General features: G+C 43.2%; 1 protein-coding gene across 3 annotated transcripts in view; it reads left to right on the forward strand.

The window, feature by feature from the left end:
• l3mbtl3 (L3MBTL histone methyl-lysine binding protein 3) overlaps window positions 1–25,333 on the forward strand; it is a 60,787-nt gene that overhangs the window by 29,169 nt on the left and 6,285 nt on the right. The window contains exons 18-20 of one of the 3 annotated variants that reach the window (XM_060913597.1): window positions 1,146–1,238; window positions 12,143–12,228; window positions 24,303–24,457. In XM_060913597.1, coding sequence (XP_060769580.1) covers window positions 1,146–1,238; window positions 12,143–12,228; window positions 24,303–24,457 — 334 coding nt within the window. The remainder of the gene's footprint in view (window positions 1–1,145; window positions 1,239–12,142; window positions 12,229–24,302; window positions 24,458–25,333) is intronic. The other 2 variants (XM_060913598.1, XM_060913599.1) reach the window with 2 other exon arrangements.

The raw sequence follows: 25,333 nt of genomic DNA on the forward strand, positions 1-25,333 counted from the left end.
ATGCACAGGCTACAGCTCCTTTAATATTCTTGATGGGTACAATGGCCGCGCCTCCTTTAATAGTCTTCACACATACACAGGCAACGTCTCCTTTAATATTCTGGATGAGTACAATGGCCACGCCTCCTTTAATATTCTGGATGTGTACAGTGGCCACACCTCCTTTAATATTCTGGATGTGTACAGTGGCCACACCTGCTTTAGTAGTCTTGATGGATACAAGGGTCACACCTCCTTTAATAGTCTTGACATATACACGGGCCACACCTCCTTTAATAGTCTCTGACACATGCACATGCCACACCTCCTCCTTTAATATTCAGGATGTGTATAATGGCCACATCTCCTTTAATATTCTTGGCACATACACAGGCCACACCTCCTTTAATAGTCTTGACACATACGCAGACCATGCCTCCTTTAATAGTCTGAGTACAAGGGCCACACCTCCTTTAATAGTCTTGACACATACACAGGCCACAGCTCCTTTAATATTCTTGATGGGTACAATGGCCACGCCTCCTTTAATAGTCTGGATGGGTATAATGGCCATGCCTCCTTTAATATTCTTGATTGGTACAAGGGCCACGCCTCTTCTTGGAAAATATTAGTGTCACAGCATTGTGTGAAACAGATGTTGCAATGGCAGAACTCACACCTGATTGTGTCTTCGTGCCACACGTCTCCCACCGTGTGTGTACGTACGTACGTTCTTGCTACATATTGAGGACCAGAATACATTTTTTGCCAATGGAGTGAGGACATTTTTGGGAAGTGGGGACATTTTGGCTGGTCCTCACTTCTTCAAAGGGGTGTTTGAGGGTTAAGACTCAGTTTTAGGGTTCAGCTTAGAATGAGGATTAGGTTAGGGGAAGGGGTGGGGTTCAGCATTTAGTTGTGATGGTTAGGGTAAGGGGCTAGAGAATGTATTATAGCAGTGAGTCCCCACAATGATAGAAGTACAAGAATGTATGTGTGGGTGGGTGGATAGTGTGCAAATGTGTGTGTGTGTGTGTGTGTGTGTGTGTGTGTGTGTGTGTGTGTGTGTGTGTGTGTGTCTCCTCCTGTGCCTTTCTAATGATGGATGGATAGACAGAGTCAGGAGTCATACATTGATCTGTCGGTTTCTTTCTTTGTTTTCTCAGTAAACCTGTCCGTCAACTGGACAGTGCCAACATGGCAACTGTTGCTATGGAAACGCTGCATCAGAAGCCAGTCGGTACGGAGTCCAGACGAAGGTAAAGGGCAGCTTTAAGCTCTGTAATTAACATTCACACACATTGACATTCAGCCATCTGTTGCTTCATAATTCCTCTCGGGAATATTTTTAATCAGCGATTTAATAATGCCTGAGTCAGGAGCGGCCTTGCGATAAACGTGTGGTGTTGGGTTTAAACCCGTGAAACAGAGACTGGACTATAATGATGACGCCTCGGGCATCTCCAGAGCTCTTTATCACAGATCGGTTTGTAATTCTTGTTGGCGTCCAGTCGAACTCGCAGAACTCTGTGAATCACAGCTCGGTTCATGATACCTGCTGGTGTGTGTGATTCACAGATTTCCTGATAACACCTCATCGTAGCTGACTGGCAGGATAATTGGGAGGATTTACAATCTGACAGCCGGGGAGGAAAAACAGACCCAGCATGATTTATGCAATGACTCATGTTGAATTTATTCAATACAGTACAATACAAAGTTATTTTTCATTTTACGACGAGTTCCATCAAACGATCGATAAAGTTTCTGAAGGTTGTTGTCCTTGTGTAATAGCGTCCTCATTAATGTAAAATACTTGAAACGCTCTATTCAACAAAACGTACCCAGTGGTGAAGACATTCCAAGAAGCTTCCGTAGTTAGATTTGCGTTTGGAGCTGCTATGCTAATGAAGCTAACAGGTTGCAAGGTATCAAGGTTTCCTTTTTCTGTCGATTGGAAATCAAAAATACAGTTAGGCCCAAAAATATTTGGACAGTGACACAAGTTTTGTTATTTTAGCTGTCTACGAAAACATATTAAGGATACAATTATATAATCAATATGGGCTTAAAGTGCAGACTCTTAGCTGTAATTTGAGAGTATTCACATCCAATTTGGAGCAAGGGTTTAGGAATTACAGCTGTTTAATACGTAGCCGCCTCTTTTTCAAGGGACCAAAAGTAATTGGACAATTGACTCTGAAGGCTGCAAAAAAAATAAATAACAAGGCTGCATGGGCTCTTCCCTCGTTAACCTGTCATCAATTAAGCAGTTAAAAGGTCTGGAGTTGATTCCAGGTGTGGCGTTTGCATTTGGAAGCTGTTGCTGTGAACACACATGTGGTCAAAGGAGCTCTCAATGGAGGTGAAACAGACCATCCTGAGGCTGAAAAAAGAAGAAATCCATCAGAGAGATAGCAGAAATGTTAGGAGTGGCCAAATCAACAGTTTGGTACATTCTGAGAAAAAGAGTGCACTGGTGAGCTTGGGAACTCAAAAAGGCCTGGACGTCCACGGAAGACAACAGTGGTGGATGATCGCAGAATCCTTTCCATGGTGAAGAAAAACCCCTTCACAACATCCACTCAAGTGAAGAACACTCTCCAGGAAGTAGGTGTATCAGTATCTAAGTCTACCATAAAGAGAAGACTTCATGAGAGTAAATACAAAGGATTCACCACAAGGTGCAAACCATTAATCAGCCTCAAAAATAGAAAGGCCAGAATTGACTTTGCCAAAAAACACCTGAAGAAGCCAGCCCAGTTCTGGAACAGCATTCTTTGGACAGATGAGACTAAGATCAACCTGTGCCAGAATGATGGGAAGAAGAAAGTTTGGAGAAGAATTGGAACAGCTCATGATCCAAAGCACACCACATCTTCTGTAAAACATGGCGGAGGCAGTTTGATGGCATGGGCATGCATGGCTTCCGATGGCACTGGGTCACTTGTGTTTATTGATGATGTGACAAAAGACAGAAGCAGCCAGATTAATTCTGAAGTGTATAGGGATATACTTTCTGCTCAGATTCAGCCAAATGCAGCACAGTTGATTGGACTGCACTTCACAGTACAGATGGACAGTGATCCAAAACATACTGCAAAAGCAACCCAGGAGTTTTTTAAAGCAATGAAGTGGAATATTCTGCAATGGCCGAGTCAATCACCAGATCTCAACCCAATCGAGCATGCATTTCACTTGCTCAAGACAAAACTTAAGGCAGAAAGACCCACAAACAAGCAACAACTGAAGACAGCTGCAGTAAAGGCCGGGCAAAGCATCACAAAGGAGGAAACCCAGCGTTTGGTGATGTCCATGGGTTCCAGACTTCAGGGAGTCATTCCCTGCAAAGGATTCTCAACAAAATATTGAAAAGTAACATTTTACTTAGGGTTATGTTTATTTGTCCAATTACTCTTGAGCCCGGGCGGCACGGTGGTGTAGTGGTTAGCGCTGTCGCCTCACAGCAAGAAGGTCCGGGTTCGAGCCCCGTGGCCGGCGAGGGCCTTTCTGTGCGGAGTTTGCATGTTCTCCCCGTGTCCACGTGGGTTTCCTCCGGGTGCTCCGGTTTCCCCCACAGTCCAAAGACATGCAGGTTAGGTTAACTGGTGACTCTAAATTGACCGTAGGTGTGAATGTGAGTGTGAATGGTTGTCTGTGTCTATGTGTCAGCCCTGTGATGACCTGGCGACTTGTCCAGGGTGTACCCCGCCTTTCGCCCGTAGTCAGCTGGGATAGGCTCCAGCTTGCCTGCGAACCTGTAGAACAGGATAAAGCGGCTAGAGATAATGAGATGAGAATGATACTCTTGAGCCCCTGAAGTGAGGAGTGCTTGTATAAAAATAGCTACAGTTCCTACATGTTTAATCATATATTTTTGTTCAACCCCTTGAATTAAACCTTAAAGTCTGCACTTCAATTCTGTTGTAGTTGTTTCATTTCAAATCCAATGTGGTGGCATGCAGAGCCCAAATCATGAAGATTGTGTCACTGTCCAAATATTTCTGGGCCTAACTGTATTCATGAACTTCTATATTCAGTGAACCACATTACCACTATACTAGCCTTTCTGTAATCAATACAGTTGGGCGTGGCCAAGGAAAGCCTTCCTTCAATAAAGGAAGTGAGGTTGCAGTTATAATAATCTGAGAACTCGGTCCTGAAATGGTGTCTGGCATTATTCAGGAGTTCCACTCAGTTCTGACCTTGAAATGAAGTGCTGGATCAAGTGCTGTTTTATACACGGAATACTGAATATGGAAGCCATGTTGGTAAAGTAAATCAAATTTGCAGTGATTAGTTTGATAATTACATCTAATTGTTCATACGGAGATGTATATAATATTACATAGTCATGTGAAAAAGAAAGTACACCCTCTTTTAAGTGTTGGGACATAATAAAAAATCATCTGGTACTTACCAGGTCTTTAAAATTAGGCAAATACACCCTCAGATGACCAATAACACATGACATATTCACCCTGTCATTATTTATTTAACACAAAGTAAGCCAAAAATGCAGGAGCAGTGTGTGAAAAAATAAGTACACCTTTACTGCTTCCATAGAAATTATGAAGGGAGTTATTAGGCAGGTGTTGTTGATCAAATGAATTTGATTAATTGATCATCAGTAAGTGTGGCCACCTCTTAAATAGCAGAAGTTTTGGCACTTTGCTGGTCTGGAGCACTCGGGTGCATGTTAACACAATGCCAAGGAGGAAAGACATCAGCAATGATCTTAGAGAAGCAATTGTTGCTGCACATCAGTCTGGGAAGGGTTATAAGGCCATTTTCAAACAATCTGAAATCCATCATTCTACTGTGAGAAAGATTATTCAGAAGTGGAAAACATTCAAGACAGTTGCCAATCTTCCCAGCAGTGGACGTCCCAGCAAATTTACTCCAAGGTCAGACCGTGCAATGCTCAGAGAAATCGCAAAAACCCAAGAACTACATCTAGGACTCTATAGAGGATGTGCAGTCACGTGACCCGTCTGTGTTTACTCCACCATATTGGACGGCTTCAGGATTGTTTACCTTGCGCGAGCGTAATGGATCCAGGGAGTAATCCCCAAGAAAATTCGGAAAATACCCCATCTACATTGCGTGATAACTTGTCTACGTTTGTTCAGCATCTTGAAGGTGACGTGAGGCAGCATTACGTGGAAAAGTGTTCCAGGTTGGGGATTGCAGATCCGTACAACTTGCCGCAATCCTTGTTCAGGGAAATTCGGAGCTGCGGTGCCGGCGATTTGCCCGATCTGGCCTACCGTGACATTTACAATTTTCTCGTTAATCGTGAATCGTGTTACACTGGCAAAGCCCTCAAAGCTTACAAGAGCCTGGAAGCTTATAAATATTTTGTTGCGGGATGGATATCCCAACTATACCTCTGGAAGGTTCCAAAGAAGAATGTCTACTTGATAACCTCACGGGTAAGTGGCATTAAGACGTTTATCATAAAGAGACTATGCAGGACGTTTTATCGTAAGAATGCTCGAAATCTAAACTCAGTTCCAGATAATGACAGGGTTGTAAATATGTATGTTTTTGTCTGAAAAAAAATCACAAATCACCGCTATCTTTATCTGTGCAGAATTATTATTCAATATCAGATATAAATGTATAGGGGTCACAGATATGTCCAGCTTCTATATTCAAACAAATAAAAAAAAATATTTAAAAAAAAATATAGACTAGGCCAGGGTAGTAGGGCTAGGCATAGCCATTTTAAACGTTAGAGATCAAGCGGACTAACGGCCACAAACACTGTACTGTCTAGTTTCTAAGTATGCAGTTATCATTCAATCCAAAAATCAACTTAACAGATGTACTAGGAGTATTGAATTAGAAGATTACACCTACCTGATATGAAGTGTTCACTACAAATTCGGCTGGTAGAACTGGGGTTCCGGTTTTCTCTTCGCACAGCGGACACCCATTTTGCGCGTCTCTCCTCGTCTGCGGGGAATCTATAAAATGACAGGCCCTCCTTTTGGCCCTGTCTATTGGTACAACCAAATGCTGAACAAGATATAACCATTCTCGAAAGATCTACTCCCACACACTTGATAATTAGAATGGGTTCATCTATGCGCGGCCATGCCGTCCAAGATGGCAGATAAACAAATATCACCTGACCTCGTGACATCACGTGCACACTCTCTATAGGCCACAGTTGGCATGTTAAATGTTAAAGTTCATGACAGTACAATTAGAAAAAGACTGCGCAAGTATGGCTTGTTTAGAAGGGTTGCCAGAAGAAAGCCTTTTCTGTCTAAAAAGAACATGGCAGCACGGCTTAGGATTGCAAAGATGCATCTGAACAAGCCACAAGCCTTCTGGAACAATGTCCTTTGGACAGATAAGACCAAAGTGGAAATGTTTGGCCATAATGCACAGCGCCATGTTTGGTGAAAACCAAACACAGCATATCAGCACAAACACCTCGGTGGTGGAGGGGTGATGATTTGGGCTTGTTTTGCAGCCACAGGGCCTGGGCAGCTTACAGTCGATGTGTCAACAAAGAACTCCTCTGTATACCACACTATTCTAGAAACAAATGTGAGGCCATCTGTCCAACAGCTAAAGCTTGGCCGCAATTGGGTCATGCAACAGGACAATGATCCCAAACACACCAGCAAATCTACAGCAGAATGGCTGAAAAAGAAAAGAATCAAGGTGTTGGAATGGCCAAGTTAAAGTCCAGACTTCAACCCAATTGAAATGCTGTGGCGGGACCTTAAGAGAGCTGTGCATAAACAAATGCTCTCAAACATGAATGAACTGAAGCAATGTTGTAAAGACGACAACGATGTGAGAGACTGATGAAATCATACAGGAAACGATTGCTTCAAGTTATTGCTGCAAAAGGTGGTTCTACAAGCTATTGAATCATGGGGTGTACTTACTTTTTCGCACATGGATTCTGCATTTTCACTTAATTTTTGTTAAATAAATAATGCCACAAGGGCGGCATGGTGGTGTAGTGGTTAGCGCTGTCGCCTCACAGCAAGAAGGTCCGGGTTTGAGCCCCGTGGCCGGCGAGGGCCTTTCTGTGTGGAGTTTGCATGTTCTCCCCGTGTCCGCATGGGTTTCCTCCGGGTGCTCCGGTTTCCCCCACAGTCCAAAGACATGCAGGTTAGGTTAACTGGTGACTCTAAATTGACCGTAGGTGTGTGTGAGAATGGTTGTCTGTGTCTATGTGTCAGCCCTGTGATGACCATTAGACTTCAATTAGATTTATTTCAACACTCGCCATCGTCTCTTTGTCTGATTTTTAAACTGTCTCTTACTTTCATGTTGCATCGTATTCCAGCTGTGTGGAAAGGTCTTCGCCATGTGCAAAGAAATGCAGTAAGAGCAAAGATGCCTGAAAAATCAGGCATGAAATGGATGTTTCGACGTTAAAAAAATCCTATAAAGTGCGGTAAACGGTAGAAAATGAAATAACGTCAGTAGTAAAAATAAAAACGGACATCTCAAGGACAACGTTCGGCTTTACAATTAAATGAGCTGTAAGTTTTGCTGAACATCTTCCAGAACCAGGCTCGGTTCTTTTCTTCTGGACACCGTTGTCTCACACTTTAGCAAAAAAAACCCAGCACCCTTCTTTTTTTTTTCTGAAAAGTGTCTCGTGTAATCTGTTATTTAATTTAGTTCTGGAAAACTAGTGTTTGGAATCTAAAATGGTTTTGTCCTTGACTGACGGGATAACGTAACAGCATGCAGATGTGACAGGAAAGGAAAAAATGTGATCAATATCCATGATGATTTTCACTGGATTCAAAGAGACGTGCTTGTGGTCTAGATACTGTTGAAAACCCTCAGCTTGGATGCTTGTAAGTGAGAAAACGTGTCTGAGGTGTGAACTATTTTAATAATGTGAACAGGGAATTAAAGCTAGACAGCCTTTCGATTTCATAAAATCGTTGAAATTTAGTTCCATCTGAAATGTGGTCTTTGTGATATGCAGTTAGGTCCTTAAATATTTGGACAGAGACAACATTTTTTCTAATTTTGATTCTGTACATTACCACAACGAATTTTGAACAAAACAATTCAGATGCAGTTGAAGTTCAGACTTTCAGCTTTAATTCAGTGGGTTGAACAAAATGATTGCATAAAAATGTGAGGAACTAAAGCATTTTTTAAACACAATCCCTTCATTTCAAGGGCTCAAAAGTAATTGGACAAATTAAATAATTGTAAATAAAATGTTCATTTCTAATACTTGGTTGAAAACCCTTTGTTGGCAATGACTGCCTGAAGTCTTGAACTCATGGACATCACCAGACGCTGCGTTTCCTCCTTTTTAATGCTCTGCCAGGCCTTTACTGCAGCGGTTTTCAGTTGCTGTTTGTTTGTGGGCCTTTCTGTCTGAAGTTTAGTCTTTAACAAGTGAAATGCATGCTCAACTGGGTTGAGATCAGGTGACTGACTTGACCATTCAAGAATATTCCACTTCTTTGCTTTAATAAACTCCTGGGTTGCTTTGGCTTTATGTTTTGGGTCATTGTGCATCTGTATTATGAAATGCCAACCAATCAGTTTGGCTGGATTTGAGCACACAGTTTGTCTCTGAATACCTCAGAATTCATCCGGCTGCTTCTGTCCTGTGTCACATCATCAATAAACACTAGTGACCCAGTGCCACTGGCAGCCATGCATGCCCAAACCATCACACTGCCTCCGCCGTGTTTTACAGATGATGTGGTATGCTTTGGATCATGAGCTGTACCACGCCTTCGCCACACTTTTTTCTTTCCATCATTCTGGTAGAGGTTGATCTTGGTTTCATCTGTCCAAAGAATGTTCTTCCAGAACTGTGCTGGCTTTTTTAGATGTTTTTTAGCAAAGTCCAATCTAGCCTTTTTATTCTTGAGGCTTATGAGTGGCTTGCACCGTGCAGTGAACCCTCTGTATTTACTTTCATGCAGTCTTCTCTTTATGGTAGATTTGGATATTGATACGCCTACCTCCTGGAGAGTGTTGTTCACTTGGTTGGCTGTTGTGAAGGGGTTTCTCTTCACCATGGAGGTTATTCTGCGATCATCCACCACTGTTGTCTTCTGTGGGCGTCCAGGTCTTTTTGCATTGATGAGTTCACCAGTGCTTTCTTTCTTTCTCAGGATGTACCAAACTCTAATATTGTAGCAATTTCTCAGATGGGTTTTTTCTGTTTTCGCAGCTTAAGGATGGCTTGTTTCACCTGCATGGAGAGCTCCTTTGACCGCATGTTTTCTTCACAGCAAAATCTTCCACATGCAAGCACCACACCTCAAATCAACTCCAGGCCTTTTATCTGCTTAATTGAGAATGACATAACGAAGGAATTGCCCACACCTGCCCATGAAATAGCCTTTGAGTCAACTGTCCAATTACTTTTGGTCCCTTTAAAAACAGGGTGGCACATGTTAAGGAGCTGAAACTCCTAAACCCTTCATCCAATTTTAATGTGGATACCCTCAAATGAAAGCTGAAAGTCTGGACTTTATGTCCATGTCCATTATATACGGTAACTATAACCTGAATATATTTCAGTAAACAGATAAAAAAACAAAATTTGTGTCAGTGTCCAAATATATATGGACCTAACTGTATGTTTATTTCTGTAATATCTCACAAAATATCAGGCCATTCTGTGGCTGGGAAGTTATTTAATTTGAGGGGATTAAAGCAAATAATGTGCATGAAATCTGTCTGCTCGCCTGCGCGAAGCAAGCGAGGAAGTCAGTGTGCGCATGCGCAGGTTTACTGTACTTTCTTCTTCTTCTTTTGGGTTTTACAGCAGCTGGCATCCACAGTGTTGCATTACTGCCATCTACAGGTTTCCCTTTGAGCATGCACTGACAGTTCCATCATTCTGTCGCTAAACGAACAGCTGATCACACTGAGGTGCTCGCTGAGCGCCGATATTTATTAGTTTGGTCCTGCGTTTCCTTTCCTTCGTATATAACATAACATCTTTTCTTCTCGCTTTCTTTCCATTACTGTAGTCGCTCTTTCACGTTTCATTTGCACACTCACATCCTCCATTTTTCTCTCCTGTTTCAAATTTGTATCCCACAATGCCTTGCACGAACGGGGAAAGCCCACCACGTGATGTGATGCATGATGTAGTATCTTGTATTGCGTCATGGTGAAGCAGGAAAAAATAGCAGAGAATTTAGGACCATGTGGAGATAAATTCATTAATTGTTCTGTTAAAAAAAAAATAATAAAATTGGAAGTCTCTGATTCGAATTCAGTAGCTTTCAGTCCACAAAACAAAAATAATGAATTGGGTGTCAGGGAAAATTCTTTTTATGACCTACACTTGAAAAATCTGAAAGGCAGGCTCGCTTTAAGAAGCTGCGTAACTTGAGTCTGAATACGACAAACTTTCCCGACATAAATATTGCTGATAATTCTGCCTCTTTGGGGTCACTCAGATCGAAAGCGTGGCCTAAAGTCTGAATCCGGAGCTGCATGTTAATTGTCTGGAGAATGGTAGAGTTTGTATTTGATTCAGATATGTCGTCGTCTTATTACTGAGCAATGTGTTAAGCCTCGGTCACAACCGGCCGTACGTGCTCCTACGGCCGGTCTACGTGCAAAAAACGCAAGAAACGCACGGAGGGCGCACGTGAAACGCACGGAGGGCGCGCGTGTGACGTGCTGATTTTCAAGCCGTAGACTGGCCGCAGAGGTTCTTTGTCATGTCAAACAAACTCTACGGGCGCTTACGTTTTTTTCAGGTTGCAAGACAAACTTACGGCCAACGCGCGTCTTTCTCCATGAACAAAAAAAAACACAGCAATTTGGGAAACACCAAAAATCGCACGGCCAAAAAATCGTACGTCCGGTTGTGACCTAGGTTTTAAATACTCTGATCTTGCAGAAGAGTGCAGGGAGGTGGGATGGAGGACCACTATTTACCCGGTGGAGGTTGGCTGCCATGGCTTTGTGGGGACATCAGCCATCCACCTTCTGAGGGATTTGGGTGGGTGTGTGGGGCGGGCCTCCGGAAGGCAATTAAAGACCTGGCAGAGGAGGCAGAGAGGAGTAGCTTCTGGCTGTGGCTAAAGAGGAGGGATATATGTTGGGGCACCACCTAGCTCAAGGGTAGGCTGCAGGGGGCGACTGGGAGACCTCCCAGTCGCTGCCGCACCACCAGGAGACGTTCCAGGTTCAAAGGGGTGAAACGTCAAGGAATGGTGGTACCTGGCTGATGATCCTGCAGCAAGCCAACCCGTAGGCACCGGAGGAGGTGCGTCAGGCAGCAATGCCTTAGCAGGCGAACATCTACCTCTGTGTGTGTGTGTACTGTTTGTAGTGCTGAACCTGTTAAAAGCTCGCGTTACTTGTGTATCCATGTAGATCCATTTGACTAAGAGTACATTCGAGGTAAAAGCAGAACATGTTCCTCTAAATCCACAAACCACACGTCTCCTCAGAGCACTCGATTCACCAAACGCATCTGCGAACTCTTCACAAGTACAATCTCGTTTTTATTTTCGATGAAACTCATCCTCCTGTGGTGGATACGCTCTTCTTTCCAAGTCTCTGAAGGAGTTTTGGTTCATCTTTACTCGACAGGTTCTCGTTTGTTCCTCCTCAAAGAGCCATAAACACTTTTTCAAGAATATTTACTTTCAGATGAAGATTAGCGTCCGTCACGGTCGGCGCTGGTGTCTTATTGCATAACGGAAAACAAGAAACATATAAATCCCACATGGGAAATGTTTTATAGAGAAAAATCAAAGCTTTTATATTAAACACAGCTGGAAAGGACAGATGTGCAGCATGCATTGTGGCTGCCGGAGAGTCGAGCGTGCAGCTCAGGCTGTGAGATTTCTGAATTTCTTGTTTACACATTTTTTTTTTTTTTGATGTGTAGTATAAAAGATTATTATTATTATTATTATTATTATTGTTGTTGTTGTTGTTGTATCTTTTTTCATACATAAACATAAGCTCATAAATCGTCTGTAAACACAAATCTGACGCAATGGTCATCCTATGCTTTCTGTTAATGTGTTTTGTTTTTTTTTTTAACACTCGTATCTCTACGTACAGTATGCACAGTTTTTAATAAGTGTAGGTTCTGATGTAAGTGGTTTGGCACTCACACCATCACCATGCTGTGCGTCAGTGATGAAGTCGCTGTGTCCCGTCTCAGGGTCGGGCGGCCGTGTAAGGTGAAAAAAGAGGAGGAGCCAGAACAGGAAGCGGAGAGCGAGGAGTCGTCTGTCGCAGAATCGAAAGGTAACAAACGAAGACGACCATGATGATGATGTCACCATGTCTGTTCACGTTCTTGTCAGCTTATAGTTACAGCGGTGTACAAATGTATCAGAATCGTTTCCTTTTTCCAGGTGGAATTCTTCTTCTTCTTTGGTTATTTTGAGTCTGTAGGTGAATTAGGGGATAGTGAAGTGTAGTACCGTGGATGTAGATTATTCAGACACCATACTTACTACTTTTTGCATACTAATTCTCTGCGTATCGGGTGAAAATTCAATCCAAGTTGCTTGAAACAGCTCTTGTTGAATTTTGAACAGAACGCAGAACAGCAGACTTTTTACAGAATTAAAATGTTTATCCGTTCTTGAGCTATTACGAATCAAAGATTGAAAAAACGGTGTAATTTTTAGAAAACGGCCAAAATATTCTGTATGAGGATCACATGGTCCAAAACGGGCCTCGTTAACCAATGAGATCAAATGTTTTTTTCTTAATAACTTTTCTATTTTTCAAGATATTTACACGGAAATTGGCAGCACATAGACTGTTGTGTACTGAATACAAAGTTTGAAAAATTAGTATTTAATCAGTATTAATCATGCTAATTAGGTAAAAATGTTAAATCGGTACACTTAATAAAAAAGTAATAAAAGGTTATTTCTAATCCCCTCTTTGTGCTCTGTAGGCCTTTGTATTTCTCAGTAGGGCCGACTAGTGTTTATATGAAAGAATATAAATTATTATTTTGATTAATATTCACAGCTTTCAAGGTGAACCTTGAAAAAAACTGTCTGATCCACATCCAATAAACAATTCACATTTAACTCAACTGAAATCGACGCTCGTGTTTCTGACTTCCGTTTTTTTTTTTAAATCTTATTGAAAACCGACCACCAAGATCTCAGTATTTTTCATCAAAACAACTCCAGTTATATTCGAAAATAGTTATGTATTTATAGTTATGAATCCGTTTGATTTGAAAAAAATAAGTAGGTAAAGCTATGAAAACTCACTTCAAAGTCTCCCGTCAATCATAACATCAAAACTAGCAGACGGAGAATGTTGCTGACTCCTTCATCAGAAACGGTGAGAGTGAGAGAACACCCCTATAAAAGTGATCTGATTGATATCGACGAGTAATCCAGTGGAAAACCGATCAGGAGAGAGAGAGAGAGACTGACCGTTTTCAGTTTCCCGACGTCACGCGAGCAGAATTTTTACTCTGTTGTACCGACTTCAACCTGTCGTTACTCCCAAAGTACTGAACAGATCTTAACCAGATACATTTCTTTGGAAAGCGGAGATTATAAGCTTTATATTGATAGAAAGTACAACCCCGATTCCAAAAAAGTTGGGACAAAGTATAAATTGTCAATAAAAACGGAATGCAGTAATTTACAAATCTCAAAAACTGATATTGTATTCACAATAGAACATAGACAACATATCAAATGTCGAAAGTGAGACATTTTGAAATCTTATGCCAAATATTGGCTCATTTGAAATTTCATGACAGCAACACATCTCAAAGTTGGGACGGGGTAATAAGAGGCTGGAAAAGTTAAAGGTACAAAAAAGGAACAGCTGGAGGACCAAATTGCAACTCATTAGGTCAATTGGCAATAGGTCATTAACATGACTGGGTATAAAAAAGCATCTTGGAGTGGCAGCAGCTCTCAGAAGTAAAGATGGGAAGAGGATCACCAATCCCCCTAATTCTGCGCCAACAAATAGTGGAGCAATATCAGAAAGGAGTTCGATAGTGTAAAATTGCAAAGAGTTTGAACATATCATCATCTACAGTGCATAATATCATCAAAAGATTCAGAGAATCTGGAAGAATCTCTGTGCGTAAGGGTCAAGGATGGAAAACCATACTGGGTGCCCGTGATCTTCGGGCCCTTAGACGGCACTGCATCACATACAGGCATGCTTCTGTATTGGAAATCACAAAATGGGCTCAGGAATATTTCCAGAGAACATTATCTGTGAACACAATTCACCGTGCCATCCGCCGTTGCCAGCTAAAACTCTATAGTTCAAAGAAGAAGCCGTATCTAAACATGATCCAGAAGCGCAGACGTCTTCTCTGGGCCAAGGCTCATTTAAAATGGACTGTGGCAAAGTGGAAAACTGTTCTGTGGTCAGACGAATCAAAATTTGAAGTTCCTTATGGAAATCAGGGACGCCGTGTCATTTGGACTAAAGAGGAGAAGGATGACCCAAGTTGTTATCAGTGCTCAGTTCAGAAGCCTGCATCTCTGATGGTATGGGGTTGCATTAGTGCGTGTGGCATGGGCAGCTTACACATCTGGAAAGACACCATCAATGCTGAAAGGCATATCCAGGTTCTAGAGCAACATATGCTCCCATCCAGACGACGTCTCTTTCAGGAAACACCTTGCATTTTCCAACATGACAATGCCAAACCACATACTGCATCAATTACAGCATCATGGCTGCGTAGAAGAAGGGTCCAGGTACTGAACTGGCCAGCCTGCAGTCCAGATCTTTCACCCATAGAAAACATTTGGCGCATCATAAAACGGAAGATACGACAAAAAAGACCTAAGACAGTTGAGCAACTAGAATCCTACATTAGACAAGAATGGGTTAACATTCCTATCCCTAAACTTGAGCAACTTGTCTCCTCAGTCCCCAGACGTTTACAGACTGTTGTAAAGAGAAAAGGGGATGTCTCACAGTGGTAAACATGGCCTTGTCCCAACTTTTTTGAGATGTGTTGTTGTCATGAAATTTAAAATCACCTAATTTTTCTCTTTAAATTATACATTTTCTCAGTTTAAACATTTGATGTCATCTATGTTCTATTCTGAATAAAATATGGAATTTTGAAACTTCCACATCATTGCATTCTGTTTTTATTTACAATTTGTACTTTGTCCCAACTTTTTTGGAATTGGGCTTGTATTCAAGAGTTAAGCAATAACAGGTTTGGAAACTGAAATGAGCGTCTGATGCGCCTAATTGTAGTAGTGAAGTCTCTGTATTCACATGATGCAGCCTCAGTATCAGAAAAATCCCATTTCCTTTTTAGAACGGTGCTGCATTCACACATTCACACACACACCCTTCCTCCCTCTCTCTCTCTCTCTCTCTCTCTGTCTGTCAGTCACCCACACACGCGCGCACGCACACACTGCTGACATGCTGTTGTACCATACGTACTATTCTGTATTCTTTTGTATTTCTTCTGATGTGTTTCTTTTCATATTCTGTCCTTGAAGTCTTTGTAGCTGCGTCTCTCTTTGTCCTTCGAGGTTAAAACTCTGGCTGTTAATGAGACTCGAGCTCATATTCGAACCATAAGGTCATGGCTCATTAAATTCCAGCAGCAGAGTTCCGCTAAAGCCGCCCTAGTGCTGAATTTGAATTGAAAATTTCCGTGGACAGTCTGCTTAAAGAGAAGTGGACAGTACAGGAAGCTACGAGTCAGAAATTCAGTCTCCTGGAACAAGCAAACGCCAGCTAATTTACGACTCGTGTACTCACATAGTCATCCATTTCTAATAAAACACGCAATCTGTTTTAGCTTAAGCGTTTTGTATTAAAGTTTTTAAGGATTGCTAAAGTGTGTGTGTGTGTGTGTGTGTGTGTGTGTGTGTGTGTGTGTGTGTGTGTTGTTGGTGAATGTGTTGTGGATGATTTACAAAAAATAAACATGTACATGTTTTCTCATTCAGGAGTCCAAGCATTATAGGAGTATTCTCTCTGTAGTATATTATCTATGTAGTAGTGTTGTATGGTTTGTCATCTAGGGGTCCAAACACCAAAAAATATGCAGCCTTATTCATATTAACTGCGTTTAAGAAACTAAATGAATGAATGAATGAATGAATGAATGAATGAATGAACCCTTTATTGTCACTGTTACCAGTGAAATTGACCATCAACCTGTCCTTACAGAGGGGGAACAGGACAGGAAGACAGGGATAAAAGAAAAAGAAACACAGTAGTAACATGAGGAAAGATGAGGGAAAAAAAGAAACCCCCCCCATGCTCCTATCAGGAGTACAGTGTGGGAGCATTTAAAAACCTCCGCACAAGCACACAATAACACAAGTACACTTTAAAATATGGGACTTGAGGGGGGGAAGGGGGGAAGGAGGGGGCAATCAGGGGTGGGGGGGAAGGGGGTAGGAGGGGAGGGGAGGGGAGGAGGTAGAGATAACCCAGCGCAAGCAAGCAGCCGTCCGCTCCTGCAGCCATGCAAACGGCGCTGGTCACGCACCCGCTTGTCACACTGGGGGTGAAAAACATCGACCGCGGAAAATTGGGGAAGGAATGCGAAGAATGCGAGAGTGTCTCCCAGCAGTGACCTTCTGGGGGAAATGTTTCCCCAGCAACGGCCTTGATCGAGGCCGGTGCTGTTCAGGGAGCCAAATGTCGATAAGATAGAGATTGATTGTTTGGTCTTTCGAACAGACGCAGTCTTTACACATCCACACCGCTCATCCATATCTGTCCATTCTGTTCAATTCCATTTGGTCTCCGAAATACGTATTCCTTGCAAAGCTGAAAGCTGCTCTGAGATAACAACCATTTTGTGGTTAAAGTTCTGAATGTCCACAGTCTGAGTGCCGACAGCTTTGCCCACCACTCCAATCATGTCGGGCAGCTTTGTGGGGCTTTGAACAGCTATCACCGTTGTCTGATTTCCTCGATATACCAGGGCAATGCCTAATCCAATCAGCAAAAGTCCTGTAATCATGGTTCCGAATAGGTAGATATCTTCAATGTCCTCCACAGACGTTCCGGCAGGGCAGATGGGTTCCCCCGAACCCAGAAACTGTGTCAATTTCGTTAGGAGACCAGTTTATCAAATCCATACTTTTTTTAGTTTAGAAATTCAATGCGGAGAGAGTCTCTCAAAAAAAAAATTAAGCTAAAATGCCTCTGCTGCATGCCTTCCATCGTGTTTGTTTGTTATATGGATGAAGGTGTTTGTAGTTAATTGCACATTTCTAATAAAATGTCCCTTTCAGCTCAGTGAAAGGTCAGTATCTTCTCCTTAGATGCTTTAAAGAACCCTTGAAGAACTTTTTTTTTTTTCGAAAAGTGTACCATATACACTACCAGGGCTGTTTTCAGAAAATATGACATTCAGTTTTAAACATCAAGGTTTTTTTTTCTAAATCCATTTATCCTGGTCCTCTATTATACATTTATTTTAAGAGAGAATTTAACAGAGCAGTCAAAAAATTATTGAGACAACTTGTCTGCATTTGCAAAAATTTTATTTAGCCTCAATATACCAAAATGCCATTATCGCCATGTGCCTAAATGAGGATTAGTGAAATTTCAATGAAAATGGTTCCTTTGTTTGTTTTTAATTTTATTTTCACTTTTCTTTCTGAAATATTACCCCTATATCTTCACTTTTTATTGTGGAAAACATCACGAACTTTGCTTCAACAGTTTTTGGTGTATAGCTTAAAATATATGCGCAAGAATGTGTACTTTCTTGATGTCTTTACCGTTACCCAAATGGTAAAATCATGTTGTAACTCAGGGCTTTGACAATAGAGGGCAGTGCAGCTACATGAGGAAGGACCAGGATGTTGAGCAGCCAGTTTGAAAAAAATCACTGGTGCATGAACGTTGGAATCCAGGATACTGATCAGGCAAATATGAAATTACTCTATGAGGTAATGGTAAAGACGACAACTAGGCATTTTTTTTTCATAACAATGATATCTCTTGCTTTGCAAGTTCATGAAATATGCTTTTTTGTCTATTAAATATATTTACAGGGATTAACTAAAATTAGTGCATACAACATTTTTTACATTGAGCAGGAGTCTGGTTCGCATTGCTGGCAGTAAGTCAGACCTGTTCCCGGTGCATGTTGGACTCCGGCAGGGCTGCCCTTTGTCACCGGTTCTGTTCATAATTTTTATGGACAGAATTTCTAGGCGCAGCCAGGGGCCGGAAGGAATCCTGTTTGGGAACCACAGGATTTCATCTCTGCTTTTTGCGGATGATGTTGTCCTGTTGGCTTCTTCAAACCAGGACCTTCAACATGCACTGGGGCGGTTTGCAGTCGAGTGTGAAGCGGCTGGGATGAGAATCAGCACCTCCAAGTCCGAGGCCATGGTTCTCGACTGGAAAAGGGTGGCTTGCCCTCTCCAGGTTGGTGGAGAAGTCCTGCCTCAAGTGGAGGAGTTTAAGTATCTCGGGATCTTGTTCACGAGTGAGGGAAGCATGGAACGTGAGATCGACAGGCGGATCGGTGCAGCCTCCGCAGTGATGCAGTCGCTTTACCAGTCCGTCGTGGTGAAGAAGGAGCTGAGCCAAAAGGCAAAGCTCTCAATTTACCGGTCGATCTACGTTCCGACTCTCACCTATGGTCATGAGCTTTGGGTAATGACCGAAAGAACAAGATCGCGGATACAAGCGGCCAAAATGAGTTTCCTTTGCAGGGTGGCTGGGCGCTCCCTTAGGGTGAGAAGCACAGTCACTCGGGAGGAGCTCGGAGTAGAGCCGCTGCTCCTCCACATCGAGAGGAATCAGCTGAGGTGGCTCGGGCATCTTTTTCGGATGCCTCCTGGACGCCTCCCTGGGGAGGTGTTCCAGGCATGTCCCCCTGGGAGGAGGCCCCGGGGAAGACCCAGGACACGCTGGAGGGACCATGTCTCTCGGCTGGCCTGGGAACGCCTTGGTGTTCTTCCCGAGGAGCTGGCCGAGGTGTCTGGGGAAAGGGAAGTTTGGGCTTCCATGCTTAGACTGCTGCCTCCGCGACCCGGTCCCAGATAAAGCGGAAGAAGAGGAGACGAGACAACATTTTTTAAAATATCTTTACCGTTACTTGTCACATTTTCTGAGAATGGCCCACCAAGCTCTAAATGTTAAATACCTGACAAGATCTCGAGATATATCAGTCGTAAGATTAAAAAACACTGACAGGTGAAGGGAATAACGTTGATAATTTCATGACAGTGGAACCTATAATGGGGTGGGATATATATCGGACAGCAAGAGAACAGTCTAGAACAGGTCACTTATTTTAAGTATCTTGGCGTGAACATCCATCATGGCATAAACTGTAGTAAGGAAATTCGTGCCCAACTTGGAATGGCACGTAAAAAAGTAAAAGAGCTCTCGACATTATGGAAAGAGAGGGCTCTCTGCATACGCACCAAGCTGAAATTACTCAGAATGCTAGTGTGGCCCATTGCAACCGCTGGGTGTGAAAGCTGAACTAATGATAAAAACAAAATGGAGGTTTTCAAGCTCTCTGTCTATCAGAGATTTACTCTGAGTCAGCTGGACTGAAATGAGAACGGACCAGTCCATATCGGCAGAACTTCAAACCACACGCCAGTTGCGACAATACATCATGGAGAGGAAGTTCAAGTACTTTGGACACATTACTAGAGCCGACAAGCTTTCTTCTGTTATCCTACAGGGGAAAATGGAAGGTCAGAGGCCAAGAGGCTGACCGAAAAGATGGTCAGATGGCATCAAAGACTGGAGCGGGATGTCGCTGGCGAAATGCCACAGGATAACATATGACAAGAAACAATGGCGACACGTGACTAAACCCATGACCTGCAACCCTCGTTTATGAGGAAGGAAACAGACGATGACGAAAACGAGAACCGTCAGCTCTTGAAGTTGATGCGTTGGAAGCAGGAAGGATGGGCAAGCATAAGGATCTGACTGACTTTCACAAGGGCCAAATTGTGATGGCTAGATGACTGGGTCTGAGCATCTCCAAAATGGAACAACTTCTTGTGTGGGGGGTGTTCCCGGTATGCAGTGGTTAGTACCGAAAATCTGACTAAAATAGAAAGGTTTCACCTGTCTGTGAAGATTCTCAGTCATCCAGGTCATGGTAAACTGTGGGTGGTAAAAGAGATACTGTGGGTATCCCAACTGGTCTTTCCTCAAGAGCAGAAAAAGGAATAGAACGGACAAGGAGGATAACAGGAACAAACGCAAGAACATTGTCATTCCCTACATTTCTGGTCTATCTGAGAAACTCAGGAGGATCTTCTACAAACACAACATTCCAGTACATTTCAGACCCAGTAACACCCTGAAGCAGAAACTGGTTCACCCTAAGGACAGAATACCCAGACACAAGCAGGACAACGTAGTGTATGCCATTCAGTGCAGTGAGGAATGCACGGACTCATATATTGGGAAGACAAAGCAACTGCTTCACAGGCGCATGGCTCAACACAGGAGAGCCAGTTCATCAGGCCAGGACTCTGCTGTCTACCTTCATCTTAACAACAAAGGACACTCATTTCAGGATTGCAACGTACGCATTTTAGCCAGAGAGGATCGTTGGTATGAGCGAGGAGTTAAAGAAGCCATTTTTGTCAACCTGGAATGGCCATCACTAAACAGAGGGTGGGGGTCTAAGACATCATTTATCAGCCACCTACAATGCAGTCCTTGGCACACTTCCCAGACAACTGAATGCACACCAAAACCCAGCTGTTTTCAGTCACTACGTTTACATGCACATAGAGAGAATCGAATTTCTGCCGTTGCTCGACTGAAATCGAAGTTCAAAATGCCATGTATACACCTTAATTCGGCTGAAATTGAACCGAACTTGATTTCTCGGAATCGAGCTACACGACCTAGTTTATGCGATTTCTGCCGAGCTACTTTGTGCATGTATACCCTATCGAGCTAGTTGTCGAGCTACTTACTGCCCCTTCCGGAAGTGACGAGTGACGAGACCACAAGCGGGAAACACAACAGCCTCGGTCGGCATGACAACAGTAGTAGCGAGCGGCAGAAGAGGTCAGGAGGAACAAACGAAGAAGAGAAAATGGCGATGTAGAGCTCTCTGAAGTGTGTGGGTCGAGCACAGAAGACGGCAGGACAAAGCTTCTGGTACTAATAGGCTTTTTATTGTCAGACTTTTCAGTTTAACAGCCTACTTTTATTCTTGACACACACACACGCGCGCGCTGTGTTCTAGTCCTGGGATGAGCTCTCCCCTCTGCTCTCCCTCTGCCTCCTTAAATAGGGCGCGGTTACTGGGAAGACACACAAACACAGGTTAATTACCGTCAGGTGTAGTGATTCTGCCACTCACCTTCCCTGGCTCCGCCCTCCTGTCACAGACCGGCACTTGACCATGCCCCCACTGCCACAGGCAAGCAGAAACGTGCACTTCTGGAGCAATGAGGAGACAGAGTTCATGCTCATTCAGCTTAAGGAGTTGAATATATTAAAATTCATGGACGGGAGAAAAACGCGCAATGGAGAACACGGAACTGATAACTTTGTTTACACTCTTGAATAGCTCTTCTTCATGACGACAACCGGAAGTGTACCAACACGATGGGGCGTGTAGCACCACCTGTGGCTCGGGTGCACAATGCACCTCACACAATAGCCCGATTTCATTGTGTGCATGTAGGATTGGATTTCTCTGGCACCCTGCTGGGACCTTCAGCTCGATTACCGACAGCAGCTCAATTTGGATGTGCATGTAAATGTAGTCAGTGTCTCACAGGAGGACAGAGAGAATCAGCATTCCATTGATCACCCTAACAGGCAACCCATTGATCATCCTAACGACTCTCGAGGCCGTTCACAACCAGCCCCCAGTTGACCCACACCAACAGGATGACTCAACGACACCTTAGATAAGCTTTTCATCCATGAGAGGATAAATACCTGATGCTCCCTACCAGTCAGACAGAACTGAAGAAGCCTTTCGGATGAGAGGTGAAACGTCTTCAAAAAGGTTTCACCATTAACTTTTTCAGCAATTTGTGCTACAGTAGCTCTTCTGTGGGATTGGACCATATGGCCTAGCCTTCGACACCCATGACCCTGTCGCCGGTTCAACAGTTGACCTTCGGATCCTTGGACCACTTTTGTTCAGTACTAACCACTGCATACAGGGAACACCTCGCATGATGTGCCATTTTGGAGATTCTCTCTCTCTTCTTTTTTTTTTTTTACACAGCAAGTTTACATTCTGTTTGAACGCTTCTCTGATCAATCACACAGCAGTGACTCTAAAGAAACCCACGCAGAATCAAAAGCATGAAAAGACGAGTGCTCTCCAGAACACACTGTCCCAGGAGTTCACATTTCATCTCATATTCATTAAAGCTCCTTCAGACTGCTGCTTTAATGGAAAAATATCCTGCATTCTTTCTCTCTGAATGTGCATCTGTGCAGATCTGCATCCACACATGCTTGGACATGAATACATGTGGATGCTGTATTATTCATGTATTAGGCATCGACAGCACAAAAGCCCCAGCACAGACCACTTTTAAGAAAAAACCTGCAAATCACGGGTTTATATCAGTGCATTATCATTTCTATAGTAACAGGTCATCCACTAGGACTTGTCTTGCGCATGCGCCACGTAAACGGATTAAATACCATTTATGGAAGGAGTGTGCAGTGTTGGGGCCTTGAACTTCAGACACTTCATATTAGAGTTGATTTAAAGCTGTGAGATTGTTTTTGAAAGAATGCCGTGTGAGTGGATGTTTAATGTGGAATTGAGACGGATAAAAGGTTGATACAGTCCCTGTGGTCTAAGCCGTATTCCAGAAGGCTTTTGATGCTCGGCTCACTGTTTGAACTGTCTGAGCCATGACTGAAGTCAGGTTAATAAACTGCTTTATCTTGTGTGAAGTAGAGCGCAGCAGAAGTGACATTTGTAGAATTACTTTCATAAATCCAGTAATGGAGATTGACAGCTTTGGCACTCAGAGGCGTGACACGAAACCCAACCCTGTAAAGCAGCTCTACATCGGCTCTACATTTTCTGAGAAATTGTTCCTCCTGTGTTTATCCCATTTTGTTACACATCTATAGCCCTTCCCGTGACATCATCCGACACCTACGTTAAAGGAACATGCACCTCAACGTTCTCATTAACACATTTTTCAAACACTGAATTAATTAGCGAGTCTGCAAGACTCTGTCACAGACGGCGTGAGAATCCTGCGGTGAGAAAAATGTTACTCGGAGACTGAAGGGCTGTGATGAGCCGCAATGAGCAGGACTGTCTGCTTGTCTTCACTGATTAAATACATGACGGTGACCTTTTAATGAAATACAGAGACCTGATGGGCCTCGAGCTTCAAACTCTGTATAGGATCTCATTTCGAAGATTCACTTAAAGAGAAATCAACCTAACATTAATTTTTATGAACTGTAAGCAGTCATATACAAGATTCTTAATATATCCTGTCACTGCACTTTATTGCGTTTTGATTGCAGTCGACTCCACAACTGTGAACTGGCATGGTGGTGTAGTGGTTAGCGCTGTCGCCTCACAGCAAGAAGGTCCTGGGTTCAAGCCCAGTGGCCAGCGAGGGCCTTTCTGTGTGGAGTTTGCATGTTCTCTCCGTGTCTGTGTGGGTTTCCTCCGGGTGCTCCGGTTTCCCCCACAGTCCAAAGATGTGCAGGTTAGGATGATTGGTGGCTCTAAATTGACCGTAGGTGTGAATGTGAATGGTTGTTTGTCTCTACGTGCCAGCCCTGCGATGATCTGGTGACTTATCCAGGGTGTACCCCGCCTCTCGCCCATAATCAGTTCGGATAGCATCTGGCTTGCCTGCAACCCTGCACAGGATAAGCGATTGCAGATGATGGATGGAAGTCTTTTCCCATACAGAGTAGCTTGTTCACTGGTTAACTTTGATTGCTAAGCAACATAAAGCACAAATATAGTGCATGCAATTATAGGACACCGCAACAATTTCCATGTGATGGCTTTTTATTGGTTTATTATTGGTGCAGCCCTGTGATGACCTGGCGACTTGTCCAGGGTGTACCCCGCCTTTCGCCCATAGTCAGCTGGGATAGGCTCCAGCTTGCCTGCGACCCTGTAGAAGGATAAAGCGGCTAGAGATAATGAGATGAGATGAGATGAGATTATTGGTGCATTAATACACGATTCAGAATTGTGATGTGCTCAGATGGGAGTATATGGAGGATTTTACAGCTTCAAATAAAGCTCAGCCAATCAGGTTTTAGAACCGAAGCGATCCGATTTATAAATGTTTTAATTTCCCTTAGCACTAATTTATAGTTAATTAAAATTTTCTCTCTTTTTTTTTTTTTTTTTTTAGAGCTGACTCTACAGCAAGCCCTGCATCAGTCTGTATTTATGCCATGCTCCGTACCTTCTCCCAGCATGCCTCACTGCTGGGACCAACACAGTAAACTCCTTCCATCAGTGGCAGGCATCACGGCCAGCAAAGTGGCCACCTGGAGCGTGGAGCAGGTCAGATTGTTACATTGGGTTCCACTTGACTTTACATTTCCTACTTAGATTCTGCTATTGTGAAATCTTTGTGTGAACACTGTTACAAGGTAACCACTTGCATTAAGAGCGATAGATCCAGCTTGAGACCCCTGAGAATCATGAGAATGATGGTTTTTACCATTCTTACGAAGTACAACTCTGTCTTTAGGCATCTCAGTCTTTGGTTTCCCCTTTCAAAGAGAGAAGCACTCCATGTCGAACCCCTTTACGAAGCTAAGAACTTGAAGGTTATTTGGTAGTACATAAGAACATTTGAGGGTTATTTGGTAGTACACTACAGGAAATGGTTTCAAGAGCTCTTTTAGAAAGATTTCCCAGTAGAACTCCTTTGAGAAACCCAAGAACCTTTAACTAACCAGAGAACGCTTGAGGATTCTACATGGAACTCTGTAATATAGGTCTTCTGTTTCATCGAGGGGATGCACGGTGGTGTAGTGGTTAGCACTGTCTCCTCACAGCAAGAAGGTTCTAGGTTCAAACCCAATGGACGAAAGGGGCCTTTCTGTGTGGAGTTTGCATGTCCTCTCCATGTCTGCATGGGTTTCCTCCAGGTGCTCCGGTTTCCCCCACAGTCCAAAGACATGCAGGTTAGGTTAATTGGTGGCTCTAAATTGACCGTAGGTGTGAATGGTGGTTTGTCTCTGTGTGTCAGCCCTGCAATGACCTGACGACTTGTCCAGGGTGTACCCCGCCTCTCACCCATAGTCAGCTGGGGTAGGCTCCAGCTCACCCACGACCCTGCACAGGATAAGCGGTTACGGATAATGGATGGATGTTTCATTGAGGCTTTTAAGCACAACCCCTTTAGGAAGCCGAGAACCTTTAACTCTTCAA

This window comes from Neoarius graeffei, chromosome 2, assembly GCF_027579695.1.
Source record: "Neoarius graeffei isolate fNeoGra1 chromosome 2, fNeoGra1.pri, whole genome shotgun sequence".
NCBI classification, from domain to species: Eukaryota; Metazoa; Chordata; class Actinopteri; order Siluriformes; family Ariidae; genus Neoarius; species Neoarius graeffei.